This window comes from Ixodes scapularis, unplaced genomic scaffold, assembly GCF_016920785.2.
Source record: "Ixodes scapularis isolate PalLabHiFi unplaced genomic scaffold, ASM1692078v2 PGA_scaffold3__209_contigs__length_174095766, whole genome shotgun sequence".
Lineage (NCBI taxonomy): Eukaryota > Metazoa > Arthropoda > Arachnida > Ixodida > Ixodidae > Ixodes > Ixodes scapularis.
In genome coordinates, this window is record NW_024609868.1 from 78,372,757 (window position 1) to 78,395,997 (window position 23,241).

Genomic DNA, 23,241 nt, shown 5'->3' on the forward strand with positions numbered 1-23,241 from the left:
TTCGCAACTCTGAGACGGCCCTCTGCCGCAATCATTGGACCCGATCTCGAGCTCGAACGTCCGCGTGCCTTGCCGAACTCTGACGCAGAGCGGCGAGTCCAATCGTTCGGTGGTTAGGCTTTCCCAATGTTGCCCATTTTGGCCACCAGTCGCGCTGACTACAGCCGACCGAGGCGCCTCCTGTTCGCTGTCTTGGGGCCATAACACAAATACTACAATATGCTACCTCGCATTTATGTATTTCGATACAAAACACTTGTACTTGATCAAAGGGCAATGCATGACAGTATTTTAACAGTAAAAACAGATGATGTTTTATTCGTTGTCAGTTAAGTGGAGCATTTTCACGGGACAACGTTTTTAGCTCTCGCGGGATTCATAGATGCGCACTCAAAAACACAGGTGAAAGTAGTAATCAATGTAATACACGTGCCGGACGGGAACTACTTTCATTTATGGGCATAGACGTGCTACTTTCCTTAAAGTTACATTTACAAAAGAAAAAAAGTTAAATACTAAGTTATAATCAAACATTATGTACAATGCATCGCAATGGCTTTTTACAAAAACATAATCCGAGAAAGAAATGATACGCAGCTGAGCGTCCTAGTTGAGAAACGGACTACATAAGGGCTTCCACAACACACTGCCTCACAATTGGAGAAGGCGTACTTGGAGTCATGGTCACTGAGTAGCCAACACTGAGTAACCGTCGCCCTTCGTGCAGGTTCATCGCTGCGTGTATTAATACAAAAAGTGGGAAACAACACACTCGGATAAACTTCACGCGAACGTTTCTAAATGTCTAATAAACCGTCAAGAATGCCTGGCGCCACCTGGCTAAGTTCACGGAAACTGTAATTGGCTGCGACTAAAAAAAGAGCCAGGCATATCCACACTCTGCCTTGCCAGATGTCTCAGAGACCTCTGCTGCAGGACTACAAAAGTATGTAGCTTAGAGAATCATTCACGGTACCTCTCGTAAAATTTTTCAACTTATTTGCCCGTTCGTGAGTGTAAATGACTTGTCTAAAAACTGACATCATCAGGTTCAAACAAATGGAGAAAATACTCTAATCAATTTGACCATTCTGAAGAAAGAAAGGTTGTGTGTGGTAACAATCTGCACGTTAACACTCGGAAAGATGCTAACTTAAACTTCCAAAAAAGAAAAGAAAAAAACTGCACCGTAAACATCAGAGTCAGATGGAGGCCTCTCTCTTCGCAGGACATCTCCTTCGGTTTTGTTTGCCCGATAAGGATACTAATTACGCAACGAGTCACCTACACTCCGCAAGATGTAAACAAGCTTAGAGTAAAACTCTACAACCTACAGAAACCTTGCTTTCTACGTATGGCCACGGATTCGAGTGGTGCTACTTTGGGATCAGTAGAGCGTGGATCCCGACATCCGAGAGTTGTCGAAATCCGAACTGGCCCGGAAGCTCTGGCTCTTCTTCTGGTTGTAGAGCACAACGAGGAGCACAACGACGACGATGGCCAGAGCTATGGCCACCGCGACCATAGCCCAAGAGAGTGTCCTATACAGCGGCTCCACGTAGCCGCTTGTTGTGACCAGGGCGCCTGACATGGTCGAGCTGTCGCGCCATCCCATCTGGGCGGGAGAGACACTGGCCCAGAATCGCGAGGCTTCGGGCTTGTACTCTGGCGCCGGTATCAGGGCCCGACCGATGACATACGTGGACACGTTGCTTGGCGTCACTCGCGGCCACCGGGGATATTCGAAGTTGGAGAACTGCGGTGCTTCCCTGCGAGAGGAAGGTATCGTGAGATCAGATAGCTCTATATGCGCATCAATTACCGGGCTGCCGATATCCATTTACGCAACGTCTCATGCGGTGCAACCCATTGCTGCTAGAATTTGGATATGTGTGGCGTAAGTACACCATAAGTAGGATTCCGTGTTTCTAAGTTTATTTCTCGTAAATTTTAGAAAAGGGTTTTTTGTGTATTTTTCGCTGAGAATTCGGGGTTTATCGAAATTCATTTTTGTTTGATTCTCTTTTTTAAAAAAATTCGGAGGTTGTTTTATTGTGTTTCCCATTGCTACGCGGCATTCGAAGCACGGATCTCGCGGTGACTCCCGTTCAAATCTGTATGCAGAAGCTCGCTAGAGGCGCTTACGTATTCCTCATCCTCTAGATTTCAGACGCCATGTTCCTCCCAGAAGTGGCGCGCGGCACGTGTCTCGAGCATTTCCACAACAGTGAATGGCGCCACTTTTCCTAGGACAGAGGAGCTTTCCCATTCACACGACCGCAAAGGTACCTTTAGCTAAGGGACCTTTATTATCTGCGGCCAATCAATTAACGATCTTCCGCGCGTGGAGTGTGCTCGTGATCCAAGAGCACGAGCTGATTCGCCGATAGCAAAGGGACCTATAATAAAGGCACCTTTATGTTGACCGTGTGAATGGGGTAGTACCTCATCCTGAATAGTGCACGTGCGACCCACGCGGTTATGTTTTAATTTGCATTGCACGTACTTGCACCAGCAGAGGACGTTGAAGTATCCTGACTCTGGGTTGTAAAAAATGCCACCAGGCGGCGATACCCACACTTTTTGCCTAAAGTCCCTTGATACTTCTTTTCCAAGTAACGACAACCAATACAAACGACAAAGCACATTTCGCTGGGACAAAATGGCGTCATTCAGTTCAGACCTCTGATGTCTGCCGCCGTTCGCTTTCTAAAACCTGCACCGTCACGCAGTCGGTGCTTTAAAGAATATTGCTATGCTTGTAGGAAGCTCTTATCTAGAGTCTTTATAATCACATGGCCCTCGCAAAGTCGGAGTCACTCTGCGAATACGCAGTGTGACCCCGGCTTTAGGGTTCGACTATTGGCGTTGCAGAGATTTGGCACGAGCACCGTATGAAATGCTTTGTTTGTCGAGCTATTGATTAGGGAATTGTAGTAGACCGTTCCCGGAGCCCGCTAAGCACCCGGATAGCGCTCCGTAATCCGCCCCGAGACCTTGAACTATGCTGAGAAGGCTGGCGGCGCGCCTGCGCAGCTGCGGCGTTTCCTTCGGGGATACCGTAGCGGAGGAGAAAAAGGACCTACTACAACTCCCTATTATCACGAACCGAAATCGAGCCCTCACGCTATGCTCGGGCTCCAGTCTATGAGAAGGCTTCAAATATCGTCACTCGGGGGACTATGCCAACACTGCGACCTCCAAGCCACGTCCTAAAGCTTTGCGACAGAGAGATTGAAAGAAAACGCTCGCTGGTTGTCCCGTAAATTACACCGCAACAAACGAGTTTCTTGGTTGCGGTGCTGACGTCACGCTGCTGGGGTGGCGCTGCTATCGGCAGGCCGCATGCGCAGACGCTCCACTTGACGCGAATCTGGTTTCTGCGCACGCGCAATGCCCTACACCTCGTGCGAGAACTGCGCGTTTGCCCACAGCTCGTGAAGACCTGTTTGTAAACTGCGCACCTGTATAGGGAGTATTCACTGGCGGCCATAGCTGTGTGCGCGACTGCTGAGCGCGTGCTGATGGCGAGCTTCCACGGTTCTTTTTTGCAAAGTGTATTCCACACCATCAAGACTGCCGATCTTAGCAACCTATTAATGTGGGCTCGTTCTGAGCATGCGCTCTAAAGAGCACCCACAAATATGGCGCCCAGTGAATACTCCTTGTGCCAGTAAGCTCGTGCAAAGTAAAAAAAGAAAAAAAAAAACATTCCAAATGAATATTGTCGTTAGGCATCTTTAGTTCAACATTTTTTTTTTTTTAAGTTTGAGTATAGTGCTTGAAAGCGAACAGCGTTGCGTCTCTCGTATATCGTCCGCAGCCTAAAGTCGGATCATGATTGTTTGTTTTTTTCCTCTTTTTGCTAAGGATTATACATGGCGTTTACGCGGTTCGATTCAACCGACTATTCGGACGCGTATAATATTCGGAGCTATTTAAAGGTAAGCACCATATTTAACATTCTTATTTCAAACAAACCGTAAATGAGGGACTCGTTCTGCGCGTCACGGGCAGTGGAAGGTTAATAGTTCAAAGTTTTGTGGTCTTGGAGGTTCTTTGCACTCAACATGAACACCATGTGTTGCGCGACGAACACCAAAACAGTAGTCAATTTATTGTCCCACACGAATCAACTGGTCCCTAGTTATTGAATACACAGCCTCAACAATTCGATGTTTCAGATCTTGAACAGTAGCAGGCATGGGTTGGTGGGATTTTAAAAACGTCGAACCTTCCTCTACCCAGTGATGTGAGAAAGATGTATGTCTTTTACAATTTGTTTGCAATACATATTTAATATCTTATATTTTTTTTAATAACCGTCCACTAAATTTCAGATATAACCATCGCTTCCTATGATGAAGGGCTTCGAAATTCCCTAATGCTAATTGAGCTGTCGCTGGAGTATGTCGGGTACGCGAAATTGTCCGATAGGTAACCCTGATTTTTTCACTGCGACAGCTGTCTTGGGCTTGTTGTATACTGGGAGAGTGTCGTGTTGCCGAAAACGAACCGAGCATGCGCGCGTTTATCCCAGGTGGTTTGGGCGCCAGGAGAGGGCGTGTGCATCAGTGATACCTTCGCCCTTTCGCTGATGATAGTCCCGGCTGAGCGCAGAACGTTCGGCCAACCGCAATGGACTTCTTCCAAAACCGACGCGCCCCACCGCGGCGAAATACCACGCAGTGCACTCTGGGAACTAGTTGGCCACTCAGTTTCGGTTTCGACTGAGCAGCTGCATCTCATGCTATCACGCCGCGACCGAACGCGCTGCTTGCGTTTGCGATTATCTGACTTTTCACGAACGTACAATACACTCATTCTCGAGCGATGCGAAACGAAGACCGGGGCACTTTCCTTGGTTCCCGAAACACCGGATATTGTGCGTGCGTATGCGAACGTAGTAAGTCCCACGAGTGTATCTTTGAGCTCAATGTCAGTAATCCCGTCTAGTACCAGTGAACTACAACTGAAATTTGTTCGTCTGGAACCTTACACGCATTTTGTTTGCCAAACGTCCGCTTCTTGTTACTTCATTGGGCGAAAAGCAAGCCGCATCATCACAGGGTATCAAAGTTGAGGCCAGCGTTTACGCAATAAATTCGACCTCATTACTGCACAAAAGTTACTATGATGTCTTCCTCGTGTCATCATTTATGTCCCACTCAAATTTTATGCTGATAGAAGATTAACTTTTCGCAAACGCTGAGATCGGCTAGCTACGACGGAGGCCCTAAAAAGCGTCCCCTACTCCTCGCTAAGCCTTTTTGGACGAGTTTTTACAGACGCCCGAGATCTGTGCCGGGAACGGTGTGTCTGAAATTATCTCGGCATACTCAGGCAGGAAGAAAGCAAACACATAACAAATACTATGGCCATTAGCAACCGTCAAATGCGCTTTGAATTCGTTCGAGCACTTGTGTGAAGAATGTCGCACCGTGCGCCGGACGGGCATGAACCCCAATGCGGTGCGCATAGGGGTTCATGCCCGGCTGACGCACTTCTGGCGAACGGTGCGACATTCTTCACACAAGTGCTCGACTTTTGCATTCTTAAAACGGTCTGTATGCGCGAATTTGCCTATATGATTGCAGGATAACTTTATGCGCATACGCGATGTTGAATATTAGTTGAATGCAAGCGGGTGGGGGCAAAAGTAATATTTCGTTTATGGACGCACGAAGCAAACAAACTTCCTGATCAACAACACTAATGTAAAGGCGCGAGCTCGATGTATGCATACTTATTGTTTGCTACAGCTTGTTGATTCGTACACAAGCAAGATCCCCGAGCACCCGAGCTTCGCAGCGTCGAGACTCCCAGCACTGGCTCGTCCACATACCTCGATTGGAACGCTAACAGGAAGGCTCAAGTACAAAAATACAGCAAGCATGTGTTAAGACAAGCTATACGTCTCGGGATTGTGCTAAAGCTTCGAGGTATGACCATTTAGGTTAGTTTAGAGACCACAAATGACGCTTTCGGAACCAGAAAACAATCTCTTGTCGACGTGTCGATCGAAACCGAAACCATGCCACCCTCCTCCCTGGCCAACTAGTTCCCAGAGTGCAACGCGCGCCGTGTTGCATGCAGGGCTTTATGAAAGTAGTCTATTGCACTGGAGTAGATGTGATCTCGCACCTCGCCATTTGCTACGTCTCGTATTCGGTCACCCGTTCCCTCAGTGCTCTAAGCCTTTGCGCGCAAGCAATGGGGCGGCCGAACCATAACACCGGAGCAAGCAGCGGCTGCTCGACGACGTAAACGCGCCCGTGAGAAAAACCGTCGTCGATCTGTAGGCTCCGACGGTGTCACCATGGGTGTTAGGATGGAATGCATTCGACGTCGAGATCATGCTGTGAGTGAACGTGAGGCGGCAGGTGGAGGAGGACGTTACCAAGCGAACAATGGACACGCTGGTACGACCGAGCAATTTGTGCAGCGCGTCCGCAAGAACGTGTAAGTTACAGCTAAAAAAGGTAGGGCGAGGGGAAGGAAGGCTGGGGAGGAAGAAGAAGACGGAACGCTGGAGAGGAGAGGAGAAACCTTTTCCTCCTCTCTTCAGCGTTTCGTCTGCATCCTCCTCCCCGGCATTTCTTTCCCTCGCCCTACGTTCTTGAGTTGCAGCGGACTTAGAGCTGTTCTGCGTGTGATCGGCTGCAATTTACCCGAGACACCACGTGACGCAACATCACCGCAATTTCCAGTCAATGACGACACAATGTGAGCTAAATGTAGCACCAGCTGACGCTGTCCGTTCGAATCACGTCGCGTGATGGTCTGCTCCATTTCTTTTTTTCTTGCGAGTTACGCACCCGCTCTTAGCGAAGTCCGTCCATAGGTTCACGATCCGGTTGCTGACGAGATAGTCGAGGTTCGACAGGGGGCGCAACCCGTCCGCCGTCACCTGGAACAGGTAGATGAGCTCGTCGCCGTTCGAAACCCCTGCAGAGAAGAAATTCTTCTGAGGCATACCCCATCGAAACGGCTTCCTTGGTCTAAGAGCCTGTGCGTAAATTTTAGGGAAACACTGCAGAAGCGATTGTGTTCGCGTTTAAAGTAAATATAACTAGATCAGTAGCGTGTGAGCACAGCACCTCCGCGCACTTTTAGATTCGAGTATTGTAGTTTTACGGTGAAAGATTGACTGAGAAGTTTATCTATAGAAAGCGAAGGCGGACAAGCACATCCACCATCACCCTCTAGCTCAGTTTTTTTTTTTTCATTACTTTTTTACTTTTTTTTTTCATGCAGCTTTTTTTTTTTTAATTTAGAACTTGGCCACTACGCGTGAAGGTCTGAACACTATTCATCCACCCTCCCCCCCTCCCCCCTCCAAAAAAGAAAAAGAAGAAAAAAGCGTAGAACAAATATTTCTGTGAAGTTTGTGCTTCTCGTGTGGCTTAAGTTTCGAAAATAGTGTGCACCAAATTTTGCATGTTTCAAATTAAATTTTTGGGGGGTTTCTTTGGTCTTTGGGATATAAATGTTCCAGTCCTATACTCTCAGTGTGCATATCAGAATAAATATATGACGCATTTCGGTTCACCATGAGCTACAATAGCCAAGGTTTAAATATTTTGACGAAATACCACCCCATATGTTTATCAAACTAAAAAAAAAAAGAAATCAAATCCTTGCTGACTGTCAATGAAATAAGCAAAGTTGCAACAGGTATGGTTTAAAGTTTTCGTGTGTGAAGCGTCTTCAATTCTATACAATGTGCAAAAAAATTAGTGCAGCAACGTTACCCTATGTCATTCTGTAGCCAAAAAGGTAAATTTTTATTCATTAGCAACTATCTCAACGCCCAAATCTTGCTCGGGAATAAATTTGTGATTTACCTCCTTAAACGCAAAGGCCAGATTTTTTTTTTTAATTATTGACGATTTGCATTTCCCTAGGGCCTAAATTTTGTATATTTTAACGATTTAACAAATGTCGGGAACAACTGATCCCGCGAATACATCACCTTATTGTATCAAATACATATTATGTCGTGATCGCTCAAAAGTGCGGTATTTGTTGTGCCCGCGAAATGTTCCTGAAACCCACACTTCGCAAAATTCACAAAGTATTGAGCGCGCAAAGATATATATATATTTTTTTTTGCAGTATTTCAGATCACGATCACATACTCGGGTCATAAACCACGTGGAAGAAAGGTGGCGGACATCCAGTAGTGTTAAGACAGGAAAAGCAGGGGGACCCGTTCTTAACCACTTTCGATATTTCTATTAAACAATGCGGAGGAAAAAGAGGAACCCCCCCCCCCCCCCCCCCTCTCAATCTTTCCAACAATTCCGACGTACAGAGGTAGCTTACTTCCGACGCTCCTGTGGTCATCTTGGACTCACCCAAATCGAAAGGCTGTCTCTGGAAGCCCAGGCGCGCGTCCAGCAGGCTGGAATCGCCGCGGTACTCGAAGACGTACATGTGCGTTGCAGGCTCGTGGCGAGAATACCTCGTCAACGTGGCGTGGTTGCCGGAGACAAACATGGCGTCCGTCGACATCTGAGCATAGGCATCGACAAATATATATGAAACAAAACAATTAAATTCAACGTTTATTGGATGAGTTTAAGAGTTTGGTCCCCTATCCTGGGACCGGCTGCTTCAAATCAAGTAATCTACAGTATGGATTATATATAATCTCCTACTAGGTACAAGATAAGTACACCATAAATAAAACTCTCAGTTAACAGAAAAAAAAAAAAAAAACTTTCACACGGTGAGAGAAGCGACTACGGAATAAATACACACGCACATACATGCAATAGATTACTGTAATATAGTAAGACAATACAATTTTTACTATGTTAATAGTAATAAACTTAGTAAAGTAATAAGAAAAACACTTTGCAGTGTTTGTTTGTTTATTGCTTACATAAACTACGCCTTGCGGACTACTCAATTTTTTCCCAAACGCAACTCTTCTGGCCCGGACCACATTCCAAAGTTTTAGAGCTTTCTATTATTTGATTCAGGAGTTATAAGCAATTTTCGGTAAACTTTCAATGAGAAAAATGCAGTCGACGAAGCCCTTGAATACAGGGGGAGGAATGGCGTTGTAGCTGCCAAGAAAAAGCTCAATTTTTCTCTCAAAAACTAAAAAAAAAAAAAGAACTAACTTTTGAATAAAATAACGGTTCGGCGTAGTTTATTTGTTGGGATGAAAAATTATTTTACTCTTTCTTGAGGGACACGTTGTGTATTAGGTCAACAGACAGCTGTGGACCATAGAGGCTGTTATCCCCAAGATTAGCAGAAAGCATTTGTCAATAACTTTCATGTCATTGCGGACGAAAGAGCATTTGTGTCACTGTGTCTTCCTATTTTCGTGCACTCTTTTCAAAACATTCCCACATGTTCTTGAAAGCCTCTAATTTTGGATGACCCCTACAAATGACTAAAGTTCAGTCAAATATGTGACTTATAGGGAAAAATATTTCGTCATATTATGTGGGGAAAAAAATTTTGACGTCTTAATTTACACGTCGTTCACTGAAGCAAGTGCTGAAAAGCCTGAAGAAGCAAACAGAAAACCTTTTGCAAAATTCTCAGCGCTAAACAGAAGGTTACTTCAGAGGCTGTCATGAAGTTTGCATTGAAACGCCACTCCGTATAACGGTTGCGAAGCAAAATATCCTTCAATGATACGTGATCCTAACGCAAAAAATAAAGAAAACTTGTTTGTTGTGTACTTTATTTATTCTGCTTAGCAGCGTACCCTCAACACGCTTAAGTACCTAAGTAATTTCGTGATTTCCGGGACATACCATTGCATAAAGAATACCAATAATATTATTGAAGCACCTAAAATTCTTTAAAAACAAATATAGCCGGACTCCGACCGAAACGTCGAAAAATAAACCGTCCGTTGTTGCTGTTTTCACCAAGGGTTTTCTTTTCAAAGACTACCTCAATATTATATATCAGAAATCAATCAAATCATCAGCAAACCAAGCTCTTGTTCGTCCTACCAGCAGCCGGCCCGCGGTCTGACTGTTTACAACAGCCGAACGGAAAACGAGGCATGTCAGTTCACAGGGCCGGTTGTGCAGAAGCAGGCGTAAGGGGGGGAGGGGGAGGTTATTGGAAGATAGTGATCTTGCTCTGACCCGCTGTATAAACTCACGTTAATGAAAGCGCGGATCATGTTGTTGGTATCCAGAGGGTTGATGTACTTGAAGTAGAAGTCGTCGACTGAGTCGAGGACATCTGGCGACGGCCTGTCGTACCGCAGAGCGCTGCTGAAGAACTGCGGCAGCAGCATGTTCCGCACGTAGGAAGGACTGCGCGCTGCCTGCTGCCTCATGTAGCCCGAAAGAACTGCGAGGACAATAAGCGTATGTCAGCAGACAGTTTTATCGCTATAAACGTCGCTAGAAAAGAAAAAAAGTGTGACTAAATGCGACGACATTCGTCGTTCCATGACTAGCTTGTTCTTATTTGATGACACTCTTCTCTCATTGGCTATTAAGTCATAACGATATGATAGGGCTGACAACAAACATGCTTATTTTAGGTTCTTAATACGGTCAGTCGTTGTTGTTGTTTCGTTTCTTGGGGCTGTTGTTGCTTTCGAAGGACAACGCTCTAATAAATCTGGAGCGTCAACTTTCCCCCGCAAGAAACTTGAAAGAGCCAATTGCTACAATCTATAGAAGCAGCGCGACGTACGACGAGGCTAAGCATATGTTTAGACCTAAATAAATAAGGTTTGCGCTGTGGTTCTGAGCACGACGTTTCATCGTAATCACTGCTACAGCGCACATTGTTGTTGTATTTTAGGTCTAAACATATACCCGGTCTCGTCATTCGCCAAACCGCCTCCGTAGATCACAGGGATTAGCTCATCCAAGTGCTTTACGGAGAGGGTTGGTCTCTGCTGGGAGAGAAAACAACGTGAGAGAAAAGAAAATCTAAGGGGAAATAATATTGTAAAACCACGAGAGTAAACGCAAATGTATCTCCAAAAGTCTGGTTAGCTTACAGGGATAAAAAAATGCCGTCTCGTCTTTGTTAATTCCAGCAATGAGAGGCAGTCGTCTGAAGTCTCCGCGGTCGAGCAGAGTCATCGGGTCTTCAGGCAGGAAAGCGCCCTGGGGGTTGAAGGTTTCCACCACTGGGGCAGTCCGGATAGGAAAATCTCCGAACATCTGCGGAAAATAAGGTTGTTGCTGAATTGGATGTCTCGCAAGTAAAAAAAAACTACGCAGGGCGGCTCGTTGCCATAACGACGTGCTTCGAAACCCCGAGACGGGAACGCATCAGAGGCCACGATTCTGGGTCGTATATTGTTTTTTCTTCCCCCGCACTGCATGGTTCAAAACCATGTCGCAATACGTCATGCAAGTTCGTCTGCTGCTTTGCGTACCTCGTGCGTTTGTATACCCCCGAAATGTGCCCTTTGCGTTTCTATATGCGCGAGAGACACATTTTAGAACACTTGCTCGCCAGATAGAGCTTTTTTTTTTTGTATTAACGGGTTTTACTTTGGTCAAATCTCAAAAACCCGAAGTTTTGACAAACTTTTCTTAATTGGGGAGGAGATGGAACTATAAAGGGCACTATGTCCAGTTCGTTTTTCCTGGAGTTCTATGTTTTCCAACACAAGACATGTGTACTGGATTCTTTACTTCATCTTTCTCGATTGAGCAAGGGTAAAAAATTGGGCACCCTCGTGTTCAGTTGAGAAAGACGAAGTAAATAACCCATGCGTGGTGCGTCCGAGTTCGGCTTCATTGATTGAACACGAGCCCCAACCGAACGCTGACGGAACGGTCGGCTATGTGGACCGAGCGCTTCTTCAAAACACAAACAAATCGTCTATGTCGTTGTTGTCCACATCGGTGTAGTTCCCCACTTAGCCACAAAAGGCGCGACGGTTGGATCTCCTTCCCAATGCAAAGAGCAAGTCGTCTGCTTCTTGCGCAGGGGTTGCGGTGACGTCAGAACGAAGCCGAGTTCTGATTGGCTTTGATTGAAAGGATAGTGGGTAGATTTCAATGCAAGATACCTTGAGATCTGCTCGCTATCTTTTTTTTTTTTTTAATAAGCCATAATGAGCTCTGCGTCCTGACATCATCGCAACCAACTTGCGCTCCGCATAGATTAGAAAGTTCCATGCCAAGTGTTCACGCCGGTAACTCCAATAATGCTTTATAAGTGATGCGTCCATTACGTGTGCCTTTTACATGCACATGTTTCATTGCTGCCAAACTGAATTGGCCGCGCTCGACGGACTTTGATTTCGTTCGTATAGGGTTCGCGCGTCCCATGTAAAAGCACCCACGGTTCGCAAGCAAAGGTAACTTCGGCATGCCTGCAATCGAAGGTGCTTTCTCAGACGAGTAGAGACATGGCAGCGACAAGGGCAAATTTCTGTGTTCTCTAACTAGGAGGTATGATGGGCTACCTTGCTCTCCTGCTGTATCCGCAAGAGCTCGCTGGTGGGCGTCTGTGACAGGCACTCGATGAAGGCGTACGAGGTCCCGTCTCCTTTGCAGCCAGACCCTTCGGCCACGGTGGCCTTGAACTGGGTCGGCTTGGGCTCGATGCTCCAGTCGCTGAGCGGGGAGCCGCTCTCGGCGATGGCTCGCTGGAACAGACCTGAGGGCAACCACCGGGACAATGATTAAGGTTCTCGGCTTTCAGAATCTACACTAAAAAAAAGTATGTGTGTCTGCTTTCACGCACAACACTTAGAGAGCCAATCACCGCAACTTACGAAGGCAGCTCAGCGAATGACGATTCCGAAACATATGATTAGACCAAAAAACACAGTCTGAGTTGTGACATTAAGCAATGCAAAACGTCACGCTTGCATTGGTTAATGTCACAACTCAGACTGCGTTTTTTAATGTATACATCTGTTTCGGCATCGTCATTCACTGAGCTGCCTCCGTAAGTTGTGGTGATTAGCTCTCCGAATGTCGTGCATGCAAGTATAGACGTACAGACGTTTTTTTCGAGTGTACTGAAAGAACGCCGATAAATACGCACCGAACGGTTACCAACTGGGCCCGTTTGCTCGAAGCCGGTTAACTTTAACCGCGGTTAAAAGTTAACTGCCCTTCCCTACTAGGTACCTAAAAGTACCTAGCCAAGTTTGACGAGGGGTGGATGAGCGATAGCTCCGTGTTTTATTATTGGGTTGGTAGCTGGTGTCACCTCCTGGCTGTGGCGAATATAAGTGGCTTCCGTGAAGAGGTTCCCTAAATGGGGGGACCCAAAAATGCGCGCTACCGTGTTTTCGCGACGCAGCGCAGCATACATTTGAGCTCGAAAAACAATTTTTATTGCTCGTGGTACAGATAATCGGTAAGGTAAAACTAAATTAACCCATGTTTGGAAAATTTCGAAATATTTGGCTGTCTGAAGTGAAGACAAGCCTCGTTGAAATTTCCTTCCGAGTTCAAAAGTGGACGACGAAGTTCAGTCCTAGAAATGATGAGAAAGAAGTGAGCAGTGAAATGCGGGTGTCACACCGGCAGCATGGTTGGCCAGCATGTAAGAACTGTATATAACTCTCATAAATTGAGAAACCTGTAATTCGGCTCCAGTGAAAATTGACCTATTAGTAAATTACCCTAACATTGAGGAGAACACTGGAAGTGTAATTCAACGATCCGCGCGCACTGGCCTTCCACTTATAAAATATTCGAAGTAACTAATCATAATAAATCTTTGACGAACGCGCGTGCACGGCAAAATTTGTTGTAGGCGTTTTGCTTTCGAATACTTACTACTGCAGACGCCAGCACGCGCAGCGCGTGTAACTACACTCGTAGCATGCACATCGGTGCTTGGGAAATTCAGCATCAGGTCTATGGGGACGCTGTCTGCTTTTGTGTACTATCAGTACCCGGCCGACTGAGTCAAGGCAATCCACTTTTCAAAGACGTTGCCATGCCGACAATTATCGCGTTCATTTAGGCTTACGAATTGCCAGAATCGAAAGACTATCTAAAAAATGCGGCGATGTCATTGCTCATGCTTTGCGTTTTAATTGAGGTAGGGCAAATCGAAAGCCTCCTGCACCATTCATTTCTGGCAAACGTGCCCGATATTGCAGCTACAACGACGTATTATCTCCGAAGCGAGCGGCGCTCACTCACCGGGGCACCGCCATGTTTCCCCGCCGTCCTTACTCTGCCGGTCACATGACCTAAACTTCCCCCTCGTAGGGAAATCCGGTTAACCACGGTTAGTTAACCAGCTTCGAGCAAACGGGCCCTGACGTTTAATCTTATTTTAATCCTGGTATGTTGTACGCAAGTACTGTAGCCTGGAAAAAATTGAGCTGCAGTAGATGTCTCAAGCCCACAAAAAAAAAAAAAAAGAAAAGCAACGCTCTGCTCATTGCACAATTCGCCAAGGCGCGTTAGCCATTGGGTGGTGCTTGGCTTTTTTGCGGGAGTCAATCTGGAAACGACACCGGCGAAAGCTTCGTCGTTTTTGGGGAGACCGGCAAATGACACTATCGTACTGAGTGGTGAAGTGAAGGTGCATATGTGGTGAAGTGAAGCTGCACTCATATTTAAAGAGTCCATATGGATGCAGCCACCGTTCATGGTAACGCCGTACGGTTCATCCACTTAGACTACGGTGTGTGGAACGCGTCTCTGACTGGTATGTTCAGCGTGCTATCCCGTCCAAGCATCCAAAGTCGTCTCGAGGTGCCAACAAATTTCACCACAGGAGACGGCGTGTTATGCTGTCAGATGTCCCGATCCCGAAGCGTAGTCGCAGAAATGCTGGCGAAAAAAGAGAGCTGGGCGCATTGGTTCCTGTCGTCGCTGCGTCCCACCTTGTGTCGGCTTTGGTTTCTGTCGAATGTCTGACTACAGGGCAACCCACATCAGAACAGGCGTCCGCCGAGTCCACCTGTGCCACCGCCAGAATCGCAACAGGCAACAGCGAAATCAAGGAACCACTTTTGGGACCACGGTAAACACACCAATTGGAGACCTGCTTCAGGCACCATTTTCGGATCAATCAAACGAAGAAGAGGATACGCCAGTAGCTGAGCGTACATCTCACCTTGACTGAGCGGCGAAAGGATGTGCAGGAAGACACTGACGGCGCCCGATCCCTGTCCGAAGAGCGTAACCCGACCGGGGTCTCCGCCGAAGTGCCCCACGTTGTCGCGCACCCACTTGAGCGCCAGGTTCTGGTCCAGCAGGCCCAGGTTTCCGGGACACACGTTGTCGCCCGTGCTCAGAAACCCTGCGGCGGCCAGGAGGACGTCGCGTCAGACACGGCGCGATGTTTTAAAGGTGCCAAGCGGGTGTTCCGAGTATGCTGGAGTGTGGTATAATATATGTGCGACTGCGAGAGGTATTCACGTTTCTAGCCAGAAATTCGTTGGTATCATTATGGAGATCCAACACTGATGGAGCCTCCATAGCGACGATCACATCAAGATGTTCGCATGCTATTGGCGACGTGAGCGATCAAAAGCGTCGCTGTTGTCGGCCCACCACAATTGGCCGAATGCTGACTATGACGTCAGCAAAGGATATCTCATCGACGGAAATAAGAGGAATGTAAGAACTTCAATTTTGACGGTGTTGGCAGTGTTGCTTAGAGAGCGCTATAATTTCAGGCTTCCACCATGCCCATTACAAACACCATCGAACTTGTTGTTCCTAACGTAATGACGTCACGAAAGGTAACCGAACGAGGGCGCCACCGAAACATCTCGCCGCTAATAGCTGACAGGCGAACATCTTAATGTGATCCCGCCGTTGGACACTTGAACGGTTCTTCGTTATACGCTTTTTACGGTGTTTGCGTGAAATTCAGCACTTAAACACTTTCCGCGTTATTTGTTTAATGCATTCGTTTTCAATTGTCAGCCAAAGAAAAAAATACAATTTGACGCCTTCCAACGGCAGATTACGTGACAAATGAAATTACTTTGAGTCGCCGGACAAAATTGGTAAATAATAAACCATCGCCGTGTCGCGGGAACATAACGCTTCATATTTACTCATACTTTATTAGGGGAGCGACAGTATCGAATTTAGTTTTGCTGGTCGTTTCGATTCGCAGCACACTTTAGCTGTTCGAAGTATTCGAGTTTCCTCGAAATTTACGCGGTCACAAAAATCACGCCGACAAATTCAACTTATTTATTTATCTATTTCGATTACACTCGCTAGCTTTGTTAGTATGGCTCCGCAATGGCAAAAAATATAAGTAGTCGCGCGCCTTGACGCGAGCACCGCGCCGCTCGCGTCAAGCTTCACCGCTAAAATAAATAAATAAATAAATAAATAAAAACAAACGCGGATGCCCTCACGTCAAGCTTGGCCGCATTACACCGGCGCGCCTCGGAGAAGCGACTGACGCGAGAAGGCGGCTGGCGCGAAACGATCATCTCGTTTAGCTTCATGCTCGAAACATTTGCTGGCAATCATAGATACAGTTCTAGAAAATGACTTCTGGACGGCAGCATTCTCAGCGTTCGTGCGTGTGGCGCGTGGTTTCCCCGTTTTCCGAAGCGACGAACATACGCGTGCTGGGCGTCGTACGCCACGGCATGGATGTCGCCTGCTTCCCACCGCCGTAGGTGTTACACTTAACGGCGGCTTAAGAAATGCAAGTGGGTGGCTTATTATGTTAATGCATATCTTGCTTCATAACTGGTTCTTCGGTGGTCTTATCGTCTAACGCCGCACTCTGATTGGCTGCGGAATCACAATGAGATGCCTGGGATCCTGACGCCCCGAAGGTTTCAACTCTCAGTTGCACGAAAGAGTGAACAAATAGTGCCGATTCACCGAATTACCATGCGCAATGTTTTCAGCCTCATTTCAGAACCAAAAAGTAATGCCGCAGTCGAGCTCCGCTCGATTCTTTACATAGTAGTGCTCAAATAATTACTTAGATTTTTGGAACATATATAAAAACGTGAGTTTCTAAGGTTAAATACCGCGACCATGGCGTACGTGTATAACTTTCCGAGCACATCGATCATAACACGCGGAAGGTCTATCGATATCCACCCAAGAAGGCAGCGATTGGCTAAGTGCAAGCCAAAAATAGCAAAATGTGGCGACGCGGCAGTGCCAATAATTAAGTGTTCTGACTCCTATTGTCGCAAACGAAAAACACACTCATCAGTTGTCGCCCTGTTCAAACACAAGCTACACGAAAGCTTCCGTGCGCGAAGTGGCTGCAGCCGCTACGCTATAGCCACGACACGTTGGCGATTCGTGCTGGAGAAATTTCAATGCGCCTTATTTGCACAGATGGAATTTCCCGTAAAGTCTTCACAGCCGTTTGGTAAACACGTTAAACATGTGAGGGGAATACAATGGTCCCCATTTAATTATATGCCTAAGAAGAAATTCCTATTTCATTTTAAAGATACGTAAGTACTTATACATATATATCTCGGTTTTTATGAGAATGAATGGATTTTATTAATATCTTGGGGGTAAAAGCGGCAGAGCTGGTTCGTTAAACCGGGGTCACACTGTTCATAGATCATACAAAAGACGGTCTGCCATAATTTCCCCATACTTTAGAGCAAACCAAAGGCAATAGTTGCTGACAGCACGGCGTGGCGAGCTGTCAGCATCTCATTATTGTTCCGCAGCCACTGAGAGTGAGGCATGAACCGACAAGATTGCCGAAAAACCAATCACGCAGCAAGAAGCTTATAGAGTCACGCCCTGCGTTTCTTAAGCTGTCAGTGCCGCATAACGCTCATTGGATGAGGAGTAATGAGATGAAGGGGGCTCGCCTCACCTGAGTGATTATGGTCCCGATGAGGTTAGCGAAGTCATCGACGCGTTGCTTCACAAGAACGAGCTTCGCGATCTGTTTGGAAAGGCAGGACAAGAGAGTCTTCTCACCCAGGATGCCTATCCGGTAGTTGATGGTGACCACGACGACGTCCTTGTCCACCAGACGCTCGGGCCCGTACTGACTGGCCGCTCCGGACTCGAAGTTGCCGCCGTGGACGAACACCATCACCGGGTAGCTGGGCTGCTGCTGACCGGGCTGCGCGCAGAATTTGCCCATTATTGGTAGCGAGGATAGTGCAATCGCGGGACTGTACATACTTGCTCTATAAAGCAAACAAGAAGGAAAAAAGCATCGTGGGACAGAATGAGATTGCCACAAGGCTTGTTGAATCATCTTAAAGCTAGGGGTCATGAAACGATATCGAGGGGAATGTTCATGACTTTGCAGAGGCGTACTGGTCCTAGTCTGGTCCAAGTATACTTGCACGGACCGCCACTGATTCAGAAGCTTCCTTGTTGCGGTGAAATTGCGAGGTTAAATGGGTACTAATTCTTTCAGTCTTGCTTTCTCAAAGCTTGATGACGTAATGGTGGGATCGAAACCACCCTCCTGATGCCAGCTGAGCGCGGTGCATGGTTTGAACACGAGAATTGAGTGAGCACTCGACCTCGGCTCGTAACAATCAATGTCTCGGCGGACACTCGAGTAGTGGCTCGTGTCCAACCACTGCGGTGATGTGAATAGCCGAACTCTAACAATGCCTGGGGCTCAGCAAGCGTTTTCTACTTTGCTATTCCCAGCGCGTGGCTATGATTAACGTTGGCGACATAGGATACGGTATATGCACCAGACCACGTGACCGCTTGTTCTGGCTCCGAGTTGAGGGAAGGAACGATGGTCATATTTCTCAAATTTGTTCGGTGCCTGTCATTTCCTAGAAAGAAAAACTGGGGCAAGCTTATTGAGTTTGTGACGTTAGGGGGTGATTCTAAGTATACTTACCGAAAGTAGAAAAATCGTTTCATTGCTCCTTTAAGACAAACATAGTGGTGTTGGAGAAGCCAATGTGTTCGTTTTGTCCGCTATGAACCCCAGTCTCGGGTACCTTTCATGATATTATACATCACTTGCACTTTTACTTGTTGTTCTTAATGTTGTAATTTTATACCTTGTGGTATTTTGCCCGGTGCTGGGTTTCTGCAGTAATTGTGCATTCTCAAACAAATAGGCACTATTTCCTCGTGCAAATATGTAGCCAGCACCGCTGGTAGTAATCTAATTTTTGCATTTTTTTATCTGTTAATAAAGAAAGGGCACCTCATGCCCAGAACTAGTTGCCTGTAATCGTGTTAAGGATTAATATTAGGCGTACATATGCTATATTTTAATAGTACTGTATATTCGAAAGTGCAAACGGCACGTTCTCACTGCCGTGCCCACAAACTGGGCAAGCGTGCATAGAATTCCAAATATGTCAAGCTTAGATTTGCCTACATGCTGCACATGCTTGCATCCAAGTAGCACAATCTGGGACTTACGTATGCAATGCGGTGTGCGAAAGTTTTTATTTTGCATGTTTTGTGCTTTTGTGTTCCTATGTGGAGCGCAAGTTCGTCTGCTTCTTCCGCAGGAGTTGTGGTGACGTCAGAAAGACGCCGAGCTGTGATTGGCTCTAATTGGAAGGATAGTGGGTAGACCTCAATGATAGCTGCCTTCAGATCTACCAGCTATTCTTCCAATCGAGCCAATCAGAGCTCGGCGCTCTGGCACCAACGCAACGCCTACAAAAGAAGCAGGCGAACTTGCACTCCGCATACGGGATATGAGTGAAGCCCTGTGCGGATGGTGATTTCGTTGTCTGCATCCGACCTATATTTGTGGGTTCTGCTTAAAGGGGCTGTGCAACAATATTAATAGGAATGTTTCTTTCTTTACACAAAATTACTAGCACTATGGCGGATTTAGGGCGGAAAGGGGGGGGGGGGGGGGGCTTCTTTAAACTTTTTCAGGTCAACCTTTTAAATAGAAGATTGACCTACACGGGCTGCTTCAGGAATAAATAACGTTTTTGATGACGACATAGCAAATGATAGGTCATCAAAATAGTCATCTCTCTGCAAACTCATCTCTCTCCCCCCCCCCCCCCCCCCCCCCCCCCGTCCCCCAAAATTTGGACACCACTTGTGTGCCACTAGTGCAGGAGTCTCAAACTCATTTGTGTGTGGGGGTCAGATAGCCCATCCCAAAATGTCGAGACATATATACCGGCATTAGAGACTCCTCATGTTACCGGGTAAGCAACGCAAATGTGAAGCGAACTTCTAAGTGAAACCCACAGCGAAACAGCGCCGTCTAAAATGTCTCAAAACCATTCCAAGGTCACATCACTCTAAGAAATCTGGAGCGTCTGCTCTTCCACAAAGCACCTAAGAGAGCCAATCGCTGCAGTCTACGAAGGGAGGTCGGCCAATCGCGGAACTAATTATGATTTTAAACAAAAAGAAAAATTAAAAAAAGCTGTCTGCGCTTTGCCACTGAACATGACGTTTCACCATGCTCAGTACCACTGCTCAGACCGCTCTTTGGGGTCTAAAAATTATCATCCCCGTCGTTCGCCGAGTGCTCCCCGTACAACAATTGTCTCTCCAGAGCGCTTTTCGAGAGAGAAAACTTTAGAGTGACGTAGCAAACACCTAGAGCGGTCTTCCTCATAGCAGGCAGAAATCTCCGAAGCTGAACTTGTAGAGCATATATATGACTAATTAAACCGAATACACGCATCTAGATCGTCAACGAGAGCCATCACCACATCTACCTCGTCTTAAACAACCGCAGCCTCGCGTATCTAAGCCATTTAACTCACCATCCAATCTGCAAAGAAACCATCCGGTCAACAGGCAGCCGCAGAACAGTGTATCTATACATCCGATACGCTACTTGGCAAAGCTGAAAAATATATTTATCCGTGTCCGTTCGTTTCTTTGCAGATATGGACAGATCTCCGCGGATAGCCCGCATGTACGTGTTCACGTGATTTTGTTCCCCTTCTGCGTGGCGGCGCTCGCCTTGCTACAGCTTCAACGTGGGCACTCCGCACGTTCTTGATGCCCAGTGATTGACGTATCGCTTCTTCATCTTTCACCATAAAAAATAAAAATAAAGAAAACCCGTACTTGCCAACAAGACAGATAATGGCATGAAGTTAGCAGAGTAACAGACCGTTGTTCCGGGTAACAAGAAAAGTGCGCGTTGCATGGACACTAAAAATGGCGCCGGCAAGAAGTCTCCTTTTGGGACGGCTTGATTTGAAGAGTCGGCGCATTGGCGCACGTCGAGTGGCACGCACACAATCAGAATAGCGAGCTCATTCGCCACTTGTTCAAAAGCCTTCGGCATAAATTTCACTGGAAACTGTTGTAAAACAGGGAAGGTACAGTTGTAACATCCTTTCTTATAACATATTGTGGTCTTTTGGCAATTCCGTTACCGTTTTCTCCGTACCGCACTACCGGAGCATTTGAAGCATGCTTTTAAGCGCGCGCCCCACGGTCACGGTATCACCTACGCAAGCTCTTAAAAGCATGCTTCAAAGACTCCTGTAGTGCGGTACGCGGAAACGGTAATGGTTTGCTAAAAGTCCCTGTTGTCTAAGCCGTTGCGCTGCGTATTTAACTAAAATATTACCGGGGTCTAAAATAAATCAAAGTTTGGTTTGTATAAAAAGAACAGCTAAAGTTTTGGGAACCGTTTATTGCAGACACTTCTTAAAATATTTCCTAAAACAAAACAAAAAAATAACACGACTGGAGACTAGCCGTTGTTGTTCGTAAAATTGACTGACAGATCCTGATGAAAGCGATGGCCACGTTTTATTGTTATTCCTTTAGTCACACATCTGTAAATTGAAAACCTGTTTCAAGACACAGGCGGAAGACAATTGTTTATTACGACGAGACCGTCGCCGAGACCTCGTTGAAAGCGAAATGCAAACAACTTGATATTTTTTGAAAAACCATCGAGAGCAAGAGTGAGGGAGGCTCATCGCTGGCAGTGAAAAACTAAGTTCCCATTATAACTCCCATTTTAACTGTTGTTTTTTGTCTGAGAGTGAAGGCGCTAAAACCGCTGGAGGATGATTCGAAGCGAGCAGTCGGCATATGCAGGGTGTCTCCATCGTGCAATGTGACCTAGCTCTTTTACAATACTATATTCGTTTGTTTCGACACAGTCATTGCTTCCGCTTTTTCTTCCTAAAATACACAATCTTGCAGAAGTCCTGGAAGCTTCCTAGTGGCGCTCTACGGCGTAATTGGTAACTTGTGGTGACGTTTCACGGAAACAATAGTGTGCACATTGCCGTGGTTGCAGATTGGCAACGGAAAAAAGGCTTCCGGGGTGAAATTGGGTTTCTGAACAAACTTCGGACGCGTGAATATCGGAAAAGCGCTAGTCAGAATGACGTTTTCGTTTCGATAGATGCCACAGCGCGTATGTGACAGAGAAAACGTATGGCAGTGAAGCGTCCAAGTGGTCGCCACCCTGTGGAAGGCAACTGCGGTAAAAGGCAGAACTAACACATGCTACAAAAAAAAGTTTTGTTCATATATTTTAAATAGCTGAATAAAATGTGCACAGCAGTTTTTTTTTTTTTTCTCTCTTAATTCTCTACATCTGATGTTATCTTAGATTGTCCTGTCTTGTTAATAATAACAACAATAATAATAATATTAAGATGAATGAGTCGAAGAAGAAGTTGATGATTATTATTATGATGATGATGATGATGTTGATGATGAAGGAGAAGAAAAACTTTATCGAGCATGTAAGTGTTATGGGGGCCCAGAAAAAAAAACTGACCGAGCAACTTGACCAGTCCTCAGCCTCTTCAAGTACAAGGCAGGGGTGAGAAAAAAAAACAATAAAAATAACACAAGAAATTATTCAAAAATAGAAGTTACTTCCATCAGAGAAACATAAAAAATCAGCAACAAAGAAATAGATAACAGTGACGCCTACATAAAAAAATATAAAAAAATATCAATTGCATATAAAAAAAACAAATGTCCTCGTGTTCTTGTGCACGTGTGAGACGCATCCACAAGTATAAAGGAGCATCATAATATAAACTAATTTGCTTCTTATGAACCACTGAGTGCTATTGACAGCAAAACTAATGCGTGCAAGTTAAAATTTATTTTAATATAACAGTTCGAGAGGCCTCTCCGGCTCGGTGTTCCACTGAGCGCTACGTGCCCCATGCAGCGCTCAATTTATTTATTAGCTCGAAAGAAACAAATCCAGCTCGACAAGCTCGAGATAGTAAGAAAAAAGGCATCACCACCGCTATCTTTTTTTTTTTTTTTTTGTCTTCCGAAGAGACAAATGAATTGTAGTTAGGTATAGACACCGAAAACTCAAGAAACGCAGGTCGTAGTTATGATGTTCATGCTTCCTGCATCGTGATTCGCTCGT

General features: G+C 46.0%; 1 protein-coding gene across 1 annotated transcript in view; it reads right to left on the minus strand.

The window, feature by feature from the left end:
- Window positions 1-289: 289 nt before the first annotated feature.
- LOC8025948 (cocaine esterase) overlaps window positions 290-23,241 on the minus strand; it is a 58,592-nt gene continuing 35,640 nt past the window's right edge. The window contains exons 3-10 of the mRNA XM_042292502.1: window positions 17,877-18,024; window positions 15,052-15,237; window positions 12,425-12,618; window positions 11,000-11,165; window positions 10,142-10,335; window positions 8,361-8,517; window positions 6,819-6,948; window positions 290-1,769 (exon numbers count right to left, since the gene is read on the minus strand). Coding sequence (XP_042148436.1) covers window positions 1,388-1,769; window positions 6,819-6,948; window positions 8,361-8,517; window positions 10,142-10,335; window positions 11,000-11,165; window positions 12,425-12,618; window positions 15,052-15,237; window positions 17,877-18,024 — 1,557 coding nt within the window. The 3' untranslated portion in view covers window positions 290-1,387. The remainder of the gene's footprint in view (window positions 1,770-6,818; window positions 6,949-8,360; window positions 8,518-10,141; window positions 10,336-10,999; window positions 11,166-12,424; window positions 12,619-15,051; window positions 15,238-17,876; window positions 18,025-23,241) is intronic.